This window comes from Lissotriton helveticus, chromosome 7 (assembly GCF_964261635.1).
Source record: "Lissotriton helveticus chromosome 7, aLisHel1.1, whole genome shotgun sequence".
Lineage (NCBI taxonomy): Eukaryota > Metazoa > Chordata > Amphibia > Caudata > Salamandridae > Lissotriton > Lissotriton helveticus.
Window position 1 is genome coordinate 972,352,649 of NC_136068.1, and position 12,690 is coordinate 972,365,338.

Consider the following 12,690-nt stretch of genomic DNA (forward strand, 5'->3'; position numbering starts at 1 on the left):
GTCTGACTGCTTTATGCCAAGCTACTTAAGGGTTGAGCACAGTTAATTTGGGGTTTGCTTGTGCCCACACTAACAACTATGGGGATTGCTGCTTGAGTAGGGTCTCACTCCCCTCAACCAGCAACCCAATTTCTCACTCTCTCATATTTAAGTGATTGCCTAAGCCTTAGCCAGATGACCAGCTCGTCTTACAATCATGAGACTTCAAGACCTGTATCCCAGAGTGGCATGACCACCCCCTGAATTGACCATGTTCTCCAACTAGAAAAGGGATTACTATACCTAGATATCTAACCCATCCACCTGGAAACCACTAGAAAGATATTTAGAGCTCAACATGTGGCCCTAAACAATGTTCAAGCCCACAACCTCTCTTTTTGCTCACTCTTTTCCCAGAGCAAACATGCACATCACTCTCCAACAACAAGGTTGTCATATACAAGGCATAATCAGCTATGCTGCATAGTTCCCCAATACATTACACCATTATCCTCAACACACTTATCTGCCTCTTTCTCAGCCCTCACCCCAAAAACACCACTGACCTGTGTTTCAAACTCTAAAACAGACAAGATACACCAGGAGGGGGCATCAAATAAAGAGATCTAATGATCTTTTCATACCTTTTACCTCCTACAACACGGATACTAAAGCATTCACCTCCAACATTTTCCAATTTCCCACCTCAGTCTTCAAAACTCACCTGTACTACCACCCTGCAACCCCTGGCAGACATCAGGCTTTCTACGTTCCTTTTCTAAAATCCAGCCCGCCTCGGTTGGCATCAACATATAACTGATCATTTATAATTTCAACCCCGGATCTTTACCAAATGTCTTCCATTTGCTTGGTCTGGTCTTGAGTCTTTTTCTTTAATGGCTCCTAAACAACTGTATGTCAAAATGTCAATCACAGAAATATCGAATTGCACATATATTAACTCCACAATATCAACTATCAGTATGTTGTCAAAGTAAGTATACACAATGAAGTATACATTTAGTCTTCTAACTCCAAATGTACTCTATGTTCTGACACCCCACCCACTAAACATTTGAATTATCTCCCTCCCAGTCTGCTCTGCTCTCATGCTTCACTCAGACCTAAAGGGGCAGAACTTACTGCAACCCTCTTCAACTAAATCCTTATTTTGTACAATATATATTTATTTGTTCATCGCCTCTGCAAAAGCAGGTCAGAAACACAATACAATGAAATCAAATCAGCTTTGTAGACATTTTAGAACAGCTGGAAGGGAAAGATTACCTTTATGTTGGCTATCCTTTCCTCCGTGCCCTGCCTCATGGCTTCAAGGTCTTCGATCTTTCGATGGTGAGTCTTTGTAGCATCTTCCAGCTGTTTCTAGAAGTATTCCAACAATGACTTGCTTAGGAGTGTTCCTCTGGGTAACACAGCTGCACAAAACCATTGGCTGTTCTTCGAGCTACATAAACATGTGAATCCTATCTTTCCCAGTGCTCCGTTCTAGTTGTTACTTCTACCTGGCAGCACAAAATGGCTGCATCACTCTATTTCATTTATACAATCAGAATTTGCCCAAAAGAACACGTACTTTCTTTATATTCTTTTTAACCCATGTGGGTAGAAGTCCAGGTGTAGAGAGCCTTGTCCTATAGAGGGGAATCAGGAGAGTTATGTCTTCGGAAAGCTAATAGAGAATGAGATTAAGGCTGTGCCAACCCCAGAGGCCCTTCCGAGTCACATGCATGCCGGGTGCTCGGTATTCCTCTAATCGCTTGAAAATTCAGTCTACTTTTGGCTTCAAAGCACTGGTGCCAACTCCACCCACCCCAACCCACAGCCCGCCCGAGGCCAATGCACAGCTGGGCTCTCAGTGTAAAATGTTAATTCTCTCACGCTTGATTTATTTTGCCTGCTCACGTGCTGGAACCAGAAAGAAAGAACGGAATTAAACGCCTGCTAACAATGTATTAAACAACATGCAATAACCACACTAGACATGCACTCACAAGGGTGAATTAGGAATAGTCGGCACCCGTAAGTGACCATTGGAAGGAACTCTCCTGTAAATATTGAAATTGGCTACTAGATAGGAAGAGCTCATTTTCACACACTCACTGCATCCCTAGAAAAGAGAGATAGCCTTTTGGCAACTGGGATACTTGGTTTTTAAGGGAACACCATAAGAAACAAACATTGGCATAGCCAATAGGTCTCGCCTTTGGGACCTTATAAGTGTGTAGCTAGGCAGCACATTATCCTCTGTGGAACAACAAGCAAGTGGGTTTACTGAAATTCCTGCACTGAAACCTGCTTCCACTTATAAAGTAGCTGTATTAGCCATTCAACGTGTGACGGGAGGATTGTGCACCAATAGAACACTGGCCCGGTGCATATTGAGGGTATAATTTGGAGGGTTAGTGCGACCAGCACTGGTAAGACTACTACGACGGTCCCGAATATAGAATAAATTGCATGGCAAGACTGTGGTAATATCGGAGGTGCCAGGAGAAAATTGGAACAAGACTGTACGAATATACGTGTATGTACCTGACTGAGCTTATAGCTCGCTAAGGGACAGGGGGCTCAAAATATGAACTCTAACACCGACCCGATCAGTACTATTTTTGTGAAGATGGAGATAACATACTTTTTGGGAAAATGAGCAAGTAAGAAAGTTGAAAAAAGTATAAAACACAAAAACCTTACATTTCATGAATAATAAACACGACAAATAGCCGCCTGAGGAGTATCGCTGCCCTTGTGTAACTGACTGATGAACCACAGCTGCACCCAAACATCTAGCATTCCATGCTGTAGCTGTCAGTCAGTCTCGCGGCGCTGTAGGGGCTAGGACGGAAAGCCGCTGGAGTTCTACGGCCATATGTATCAAGGCTTTTTTGATTCGCAAAGGCTGGAATTCGGCGAAATCCGGCCTTTGCGAATCGCAAAAGGCCGTTTTGCATTTATTGATATGTATTAAAATAATCGCATCATAAGGAATCGCATAAATTTGCGATTCCTTATTTTGCTATAGCATTTAAGGAATCGCATTTTTGCGATTCCTTAAATGCTATGTATGAAGCATTTTACTATAGCGAATTAAGCTTAAGAAATCGCAATTTACCACCAACTTTCAATTGGTGGTAATTTGCGATTTCTTTGAAAAATGCACAAATTGGCATTTTTGAATGTGGCATGTGATGCACATACATGCCTAAAGGGCATGTATGTGAGCCATATGCACACACATGCTGATTTCAGGGGTGCAGCAGGGCGTCCTTGAGACACCCCTGCACCCTTGAAATCAATCTCATTTTGCGATTAGCAAATTGCGAATCGCAAAATGAAATGCATTTCACAATCATTCCTATGGGCCTCCTGGCCCATAGGAATGAATGGGAAATTATTCCTTATTTGCGAATTCGCAACTTGCGAATTTGCAAATAAAGAAGATTAAGGAATCGCAAAAAAAATGAGATTTTTTACATACATACCGTTTTGCGATTTCTAAATAGCGATTCCTTAAAAATCGCTATTTAGAATTCGCAAAACGGAACTATGATACATATGGCCCCTAGTCAGTTCAGAGCTTTAGAGTGAACAAGCATGTACTTGCGATCGCAGTCAGGACAGGACTGAGACCGAAAGCTGCCTTGAGATCTGCGTAAAATAACATCTCTAATATTCACGATACACTAAGCAAGCATAGCGAGTGAGCAGAGCTTGCCTGTGCCCAGAGAGCACCCTGGACGAAACCACATTTGGCGCCCCTCCCATTCGCCCTTTTACTATCTGTGGTGAAAATAACGAGGAGACCCCTGCATGTCCTTGCGCAGTGGTATCGCCCGTGGTGCGTCAGCAAAGGTCATAAATAAAGTTGGATTGGGGAAGCAATTCAGTTTCGCACTCCCATGTTAACAAGCAACCAAAGTGCGTGGCTTTTCCTTGGGGTCCCAGGGCGCCCAGCCATAAGACATGACTGCCACTGACTTCCGGCATTTTATTTTCCGCTGAGCTCGATAGCTGCTGGCATTTGGAGGCTGTTGTCAACTGAACATTTCCGTCCCTGGCCTCATTTTAAATTTCATGTATATTGCCATGGCAGCAATTGGAGCCGTACGTGGGGCAAGGCAGGCATCTGCAAGAACGCCATTGTGGTGGAATCACAGAGCATTTTCGGTAATCATTATTGGATGTGGAGGGCTTTGCAAGAATGTTCGATAATAATTAGACAATACAAGTAAATGTTTTTCACATAATTATGGCTTATTTACTGAAAATACTTTTTACACAAGGATTGCGGAAACGCCAAGCAGATATGGCGGCTGCTGCCTAGTCATAGAGTTTAAAGGTCGTTTCAATCCACCATTAAACTCGAACCATGTCCGCAACTGCACTTCCAGCGGTAAATAACAGGGTGCACTGATGTTACACCTCGAAGCCACAACGGTTCTAACAAAAGAGGAACTAGAGACAATACGCATTCTCGGTTGGGGATGAGTGGAACATATTCCACACAGTGCGATGTAGAAAGTAGAGGTGTAAACGTGCGGGAGCAAATCTGCCTGCAAGGCCCATTAATCCTCAAACCCTGTTCAAAAAGAACACAGAGACAAACAAGCCCGCGAGTGGTGCGCGCGCGCTGCGTTCCCTCGTGTGTTATCGACTGCATGAGAAAACGAGTGGTGCGCGCGTGCACTGCTCGGCTGCCGGAAACAGCAAAACTACACAGGGGCGAGGGAGGAGATGGAAAGTCAACTAGCCCGGGAGTTGTGCGCCCACTGGAAGGAATTTAAGGAATGTAGCTGGCACACTGCAGGCTGCTGCTCGCTCCCGAGACCCCTATGCCATGGGAGTGATAGTTTAGAGGAAAGGTGGGATATGCACCTGCCTTTGGCCATTTGCGTGCTTTCATTATGGAAAGCCACACGCAAAGGCCAATGGAATATGTGGGAGGAGTCCGACTCACACTGAGAAGTCTCTTGGAAGTCTGGAGTGAATCCAACAGGCCCTCTCCTAGAGTAGCACGGTGGCTAGGCGAGACCTAAAAAAGGCTGTGAACGACTCAGCTTGCTGAAAAATTTATTTAAAATCCAGTGTGCCACCATCAGTTGAATTTCAAAATACACTGAAAATGTTCTTTACCAACTCTCTCAACACAATGAAAAGAGAACAAGCATTTTCTGAAATTTAAAGCGTAATTCTATAGCTAATACTTAAGCTCCTTGCAGAATCATCTTTTTAAAAAAAATATTATTAAATGGTATTTTACTGTTTGCTCAATTTAAAGGCCTCTACACTTTTCAGAAAAGATAAGTGGTGCTACATTACTGAAGCTTATAAAAATACCTACTGACTGAACAGCATCAGATTCGGTGGCTGTACCACAAGGAGTGGAATTTTCACAGTATTTTCGGAACTGGTATCTTACTAATATGTGGTTGCTTCTAGATGATTTTCCTTCACATATGCACACTGGAGGCTCAAGACTCACCTGCACTTTCTTCCGATGCTCTTCAGTGCTACACTGCCTTACTCGGTCCACCACCCGGGCCAAGATGTAGTTTGTCCGGAAGGCTTTGTTCGGAGACTCCCTGCGGCAGTGGGGACAGGAGGCCACCTTCTGACTAGCCTGCCAGAACTTCAGTATGCAGCCCTTGCAGAAGTGGTGCATACAGTCCAACATGACTGGCTCGGTGAAGAGGTCGCAACAGATGGAGCAGGTCAGCTCCTCCCTCAAGCTCGGTTCTTGGTACCGTCCAGCGGCCATGGCTGTAAAAAGACACATTGACACACAGTTAGCAACACAGACTCCCTAAACAGAAACGGATTACAAAGCTGCAAATAATACAGAAACAAACACAAGGGCCAATTCAAACAGGCAAAATTAAATGGATCATGGAATCTATTCTGGTATATTTCCTTCTTTGCATTTAACAGATTTCAGACTTTTTGTGGGTTCACAAACAGTCCCAGAAGAACTCCTGGAAATCTACAACAGCCTCATGTAATAATGTGGATTTTCTAACAGATGCAAAGTTCGCATGAGTAAATCATACTTTATATGTGCATGCAAAAGTTTATTGTTGTTTGTACTTTTTTCCACAGACATGCTATTTTTTCCTGGGGAGACATTGGTTCTGCCGCGTACCAACTATTAACGCAGTGGGTAGTGTGAAAAAATGCCTGCAAGATATTTGTGAATACTAAAAAGAAAAAAAGAAAGTTTGTGGCCGTTCACTCAATTTAACCTTTTTGCCCTTCCCGTAACACACCCTTTCACTAAACTTGAAATGCTGTCAAATCTATTAAACTGGAAGATATTGCACCATCCTATATGTAGTTTGTATTTTGAAGTTGCCCCGATCCGGATTCTTTAAATCCCCACATATTGCTTTCTTCGAACACTGAAAATTTAGCGAATTGGTACCACACGGAGCAATATGGACCCTGTTCATCAAGTCCAATATAGTACAAGGATTAACTCAACTTTACATCAGAACAGGGCAGAATAATAGGGTTAGATATTTCATATCAAGCAGGTCTGTGCTAGATCTGGATTGTTGTTATTAGGAAATAACAAGAATTCTGTCTTGGTGGGGTTTAGCTTCAGGAAGGCGTTGGGACATCCAGATCTGAATGAGGTGCAGGCAGTTTGAGAAGTTGGATGTCTGGAGCAGGAACGATTTTCAAGTAGAGTTGTGTATCATGAGCAAATTGGTAAATATCGAAGCTGTTATCTGTAAGTTGAGCCCCATGGGGTATCATGTTGAAGGTGTGGAAGGCAGGGGCCAGTATGGAACCCTACAAGACCCCACAGATTATAGGGTTCTATTAGGACCCGGAGGTGCTCTTGTTGGGTGGAAATCTAGGAGGAGAACCAATGAAGATACTGATAGTTGATTTCACACATGCGGCTGGGTTCCAGGTTAAGAAATGAAGATGATGTCAGGAATCTATTTTACAGATGGTATCAGGTCCTGTGACCACACTAATATCTGGGAAAGGGTATAGAAGGACTCCATGTCACACCCAAAGAAAGATACCAGAACACAGGGTATACAAATAGGTGGATATTGGACTGGGTATAACAACTTTGATAGGATACAGGGATTCCATGTTACATCTGGTGAATGATAACTGGCCCGATGTTAAAAGAACTTCATTTCACAAAGGAAATATTAAAGGGAACTCAGATGTACTATTTGGGGCAGAATAATGGGAATCCATGCTACACTTGAGAACCAATAGCAGATAGTGTTCCACATCACATCTGGGACGTAAGACAGGAACCAAACATTTAGGGTTGCCACCTAACTCTGTTTCAAAGACTCAAAGCAGTGAAGATCTTGCTTGTTTCCTTCGTGATTGCCCAAAAAAGGGCAACCCCTTCCGGGTAACCACAGCGCTACGTTGCACTTAACTCTCCCTTTGAAAGGTGTCACATCTCTCCTTAAGTCCAAGTTAGGAGAAAAAAGTCACTAAGGCCACAGAAAGGAAAATGCTACTTACCAGTATGCATCTGTTCTTGGCATGTAGAGCTGCAGATTCACACACTGTGCATAGATCGCCATCTGGTGTTGGGCCCGGATGTTTGCACCTTGTTGATGCCCTGGAAAAGTCTTTGGAAGTCACGAGATAGGTGACTCCTCCTCTGTACTATAGTGCGCATGGGCATCGGCTCCATCTTCAGATTGTTTTTTCGCCAGTTAGGGACATGATGGAGTTTTGTGAGAAACAGAAAAGATGCCCATGTATGCTGTATCTAAATAAGATAATACTGGAACAGATACAGGTAGCTAGGGAGGCGGGTGGGCGTGTGTGAATCTGCAGCTCTTGATGCCAAGAACAGATGCATTCTGATAAGTAGCATTTTCCGTTCGAGGCATATGAGCTGCAGATCACACACCGTGCACAGATTGTATAGCAGTACTCCACCTTAGTGGCGACCACCAGTATCTGTTGCACAAATAGTGTTTTGAGTACAGCCTGGCCCACACTAGCTTGTTGCTTTGCTTGCACATCTACACAATAATGTTTGTGAATGTGTGTGGTGTAGACCATATAGCTGCTTTACAGATGTCATCGAAGGGAAGGTTCCCTAAGAAAGCCATTGAAGCCCCTATTTTTCTGGTAGAGTGAGCTTGAGGGGGAATAGATAATGTATGTTTTGCTTTTTGATAGCAAATTTGTATGCATTTGACAATCCACCTTGCAATTACAACTTTTGATATAGGATTGCCTTTATGTGGTGGTGAGAAGGATACAAAAAGTTGTTGAGTTTTACGAAAATGTTTTGTTCAGTCCATATAATATAGGAGTGCTCTTTTTACGTCTAGAGTATGGAGAGAGCTGCCTGCGACTGTTTGTGGTTGCGAGAAAAATATTGGCAACTCTACAGACTGGATGAGATGAAAGAGAAAAGTAACTTTAGGAAGGAATTTTGGATTTGTCCTGAGAACCACTTTGTTATGATGGAGTTGTAAAAATGGTTCTTGAATAGTAAGTGCCTGTAGCTCACTCACTCTTCTAAAGGAAGTAATGGCCACTAGGAAAGCGACTTTCCATGTAAGAAATTGCAATTCGCATTTGTGTAGAGGTTTGAATGGAGGACCCATTAGTCTTGTGAGAACAATATTTAAGTTCCACACAGGTGAGGATGGTACTCTCTGGGTGGAATTATTCTTTTGAGTCTTCCCAAAAAAGCTTTGATGGCAGGTACTCTGAATAGTGACAAATGTTGTCTGTTTTGTAGGTAGGCTGCTATAGCAGCAAGGTGTAACCTAATAAATGTATATGCTAGGTTAGATCTTTGGAGATGTAGGAGGTAACCTATGATGTGCTGGATTGACACGTCTAAGGGATGGATGTCGTTATTGTTGCAGTATATAACAAATCTTTTCCACTTGGCTGCATAGCAATCTCTAGTGGTGGGGCATCTAGCTTCTCTGATAACCTTCATGCAGTCAGGGGGAAGGTTAAGGTAACCAAATTCTAGGACTTCAGGAGCCAGATCGCTAGGTTGAGCTGTGCTGGATCTGGGTGTCGGATCTCTCCATGGCTCTGGGTTAGGAGGTGTGGGGAGAGGTGTAGTTTTTGGTGCGGGACTACAGGTAGTTCCAGTAATGTGGTGTACCACGGTTGTCAGGCCCATGTTGGAGCATGAGAGTCAGTGAGTGTTGCTGCAGTTTGAGCACCACCAGTGGAATGAGTGGGAAAGGCGGAAAAGCGTACGTAAATCTGCCTGACCAATTCATGCATATCGCATTGCCTTTGGACAATGGCTGTGGATACCTGGCGGCGAAGCTTGGGCATTTGGCGTTTTCGTGTGTGGCGAAGAGATCCAACTCCGGCTGCCCCCACAACTGGAAAAATGGTTGAAGAACTTGCAGATGAAGTTCCCACTCGTGAGTATGTTGCTTGTGATGACTTAACAGATCTGCTATGCTGTTCTGGACTCCTGGAACGTGCTGGGCTAGGAGAAAAATGTTTTTAGGAATAGTCCATCTCCACATGCTTTGTGCTAGTTTGGAGAGTTGCAGGGAGTGTGCCCTGCCTTGTTTCTGTATGTAATACATTGCTGTCATATTGTCTGTGCGGACTAGGACAGCCTTGCCCAGAATGTGTTTTTGGAACGACTTTAATGCTAGGAAAATGGCTAGTAATTATAGGTGATTGATGTGGAGGAACCTTTGTTGGAGACAGAAGTAGAAAAAGAGTTTTCTATTTGATGATGTCAAGGAGAAAGGACTTAAAACAGTCAAGTTCTTTAACAGCCATTCTGTCTATTTGCAGGAACATCTTAAGGATTTTGGGGGCCCTGGGCCAAACTTATTTGGGGGCCTCTATTAGGAACAGCTTTGAGTTTATGATTCAATGTCAGCTCTTTCATACCCTCTTTAGCCAGGTTACTGGAGGTGCAAACGCATTCTGGTCCAAATTCCTGATCTTATTTTCAGGGATTGTGAGGTGTTTTTTTAATATTGTAACTGCAACATCTCACAAATTTTACTGCAAAAAATTTCTGTGACATCCTCCCAATCCTCAAAAGTGAGGTCCCGTTTTGATCTAAAAGAAACTTTTTTTTATGGATGTTGCATGAAACAAACACATTTCTCTGTAAAACGTCTGTAATGGACCCTCACACATCAATCACATTAAAAGTAAATTTGAAAACACTGTATTTAAAACAATCTGTTTAAGATGTACTCAACGTTACCAGGGCAAGACCAGAGCTGTCTCTGTTATCAGGGGGCTGCCTGAAAGGCTGGGGCCCTGGGCCAGAGCCCGCTTTGCCCATGCCTTCAAATGTCTCTGCCTATAGGAATTTTAAAGAGGGTATTGTGATCAAGAGCATCAAAGGCTGCAGACAGATCAATAAGAACTAGGAAGCAGGAACGTCTTCATTAAGGACACGTAAAGCATTATCCACAATTGTGGAAATGGAGGTTTCAATGCTGTGACACCTTCACCAGATTAGAAGTTGCCCAAGAGCAGATTGTTGCTGGTGTAGTGTAGTTGGTCGACTACACATCTTTCCATAATATCTCAAAATAAAGAAAAGCCTTTAAATGGTCTCTTTTTCTAAAGCACACACACCTTGGTCTGAACTGGACAAGGGATTATTTTGAGGGAATATAGTGAGAGCATTGGTTTTGGAAGAAGTTTATAATTTGGAGCCAGAGAGTGGAGAGGGCATAAAAACAAATGTTGACGGTATTTTGTTTGTGATGGCAGTTTTCATCATATGGGGGGGGGGGGGGCATTTCAGATGGGTCAAATAGATTTTCTTCTTAAAACTATTTTTTTTTGTGTCAGATGAAGGTAACTGTTTGACTCAATCATCCCTTTGCTTCATGATTTTGTTTAAGAAGGTGTGGCTCCATCATTGCATTTGGATTTTGCAGTGGGATGAAGGGCATCTTCTCTGGGTTGCTGCTGAATGATCTGAAATAGTCTTCTGGGTGGGTTAAAGCAATTACGTTTTGATCTCTGGAAGGAGTTTTATCCTTGGTATAGACTTTGTTCATAAAGTTTGAATTTTGGGAGGTAGGCAGAAGTGAGAAATGTTCTCAATTTCTTTTCGTGTGTGCTCAGGTTTGCATATTTTCACATCTAGTTCACCTCAGTAATACAAGCTTTGTTATCATGGTGGGTTAAACTAGACTGGCTTCAATAGCCAAAAGCACATTGTTAAATCGCTTTGCTAGTTTGGAAGTGTTAACCTCAGACTATGAGGTTAGTTTGACAGAAAGGATCCGGGAGGATAGGGTCTTCCTTGTCTTTGTGTTTTATGTCTTCGGAGTATACTAATCTGGTTAACTGTTCAGCATGTAGGAGGAGTTTTGGAGTAGATATATGGGAAGTGATTTGGAAGTGATTTGACTATTTCACTTGAAGAGGATGTACAAGTGGAAGTAGGCCCTTCTTAGCAAAGATTAGATCCATTTGGCACCTTTTTTCGTGGGTGGGGAACATGCAACGTTGGGGCAGGTTATTGTCAGATAAGGATTTGAGTGTATATGATGGAGTGTCATGATCATTTCCCAACTGGAAATTGTAGTTACCTTTGAAAATGTGGTGACACCAAGAGATGAGTTACTCCATACTGTATTCAAGAAAGTCTTCAAGGAAGACCTTTTTGCTTCCAGGTGGGCACTAAATGATGTTTAGACTTAACATTAGTTTGCAGTTTTAACCAGGAAACATTGGAAGAGGGAGGAATTGGGTGAGCGCAACATTAAAGCCATAGTCCAGTATGACAGCAGATATTGATATGGTGCTAGAATTAGCAGACATACAGTTTAAGAGACCAACACCGATCTGATGAGTGAAGGATGGCTCTGTGGTGAGACAATGTGATATTTGTGTGATTGTTAGGGCAGGCGGATCTTGGTTTCTGTTTTGGTAGCCTGGTTCTAAAGATTTTAGGGATATGATGTGGCGAAGTGCCCAGATTTGGAAAGTGTTGTGAAGTGGCAAGTGTATTTACCTGATTAATGGGATGCTTGTGGGAACTTGGGATGAGGTGTGTGCAAACAGATTCACGGGTGGGTGTGCTGGGAAAGTCAATGAATAGGGGAACTGTTTTTTTTTCTTTCTTACGGGAGATATTGCTCTGGAGCACTTGAATGTTTTTTGATAAGTGACATGAAGTTTACTGGAGTGGAAACCGAATAGGTTTGAGGTAGGAACAAGGTCTGTTTGGGAATGTAGTAATAGGTGTGAAGGGACAATCTGCATGAGAATTGGGGTAGTCACGACCTTAAGAGTGGATTCCATCAGCCAGTTGCTTTCTTGAAACAGCAGCCATTTTCCGGTTTTTAACACTTTGGGTGAGAGATATTTTCAAGTTTTAGCTCTGGATTGAGACTGGTGTTGAGATGACTGGTTCCAAACCCTAAGAAGTGAGTAAGTGATGATGGAGTATAATGGGGATTAGGCAGTGCTTAATTTGAGTCAGTGGTTTCCAGTGCTCTGCACCAGCACTTAACTCAACAAGAGCACTTATAGTGCGAACTTGACCCAAAGGTATTGGAGCGATTTTCGCGAGCACCAGTTAAGGACAAATACATTTTTTTGTAGGAATGGGTAGATTAAGTGATTTGCCCAGAATCACAGGACGTTGAGCCTATGCCGAGACTCAAACCTGGTTCCCCCAGCTCCAAAGTCAGCAGCTCTGGCCGCTGCGCCACATCCTCTTTC

General features: G+C 43.0%; 1 protein-coding gene across 5 annotated transcripts in view; it reads right to left on the minus strand.

Annotated features, from left to right (window-relative positions):
* LOC144769460 (zinc-binding protein A33-like) overlaps positions 1-12,690 on the minus strand; it is a 33,285-nt gene that overhangs the window by 13,179 nt on the left and 7,416 nt on the right. For all 5 annotated transcript variants that reach the window (XM_078653568.1, XM_078653566.1, XM_078653569.1 and 2 more), the window contains 2 exons: positions 5,480-5,757; positions 1,267-1,362 (listed from right to left, as the gene is read on the minus strand). In XM_078653568.1, the coding sequence (XP_078509694.1) occupies positions 1,267-1,362; positions 5,480-5,755 (372 nt within the window). In that variant the 5' untranslated portion in view covers positions 5,756-5,757. The remainder of the gene's footprint in view (positions 1-1,266; positions 1,363-5,479; positions 5,758-12,690) is intronic.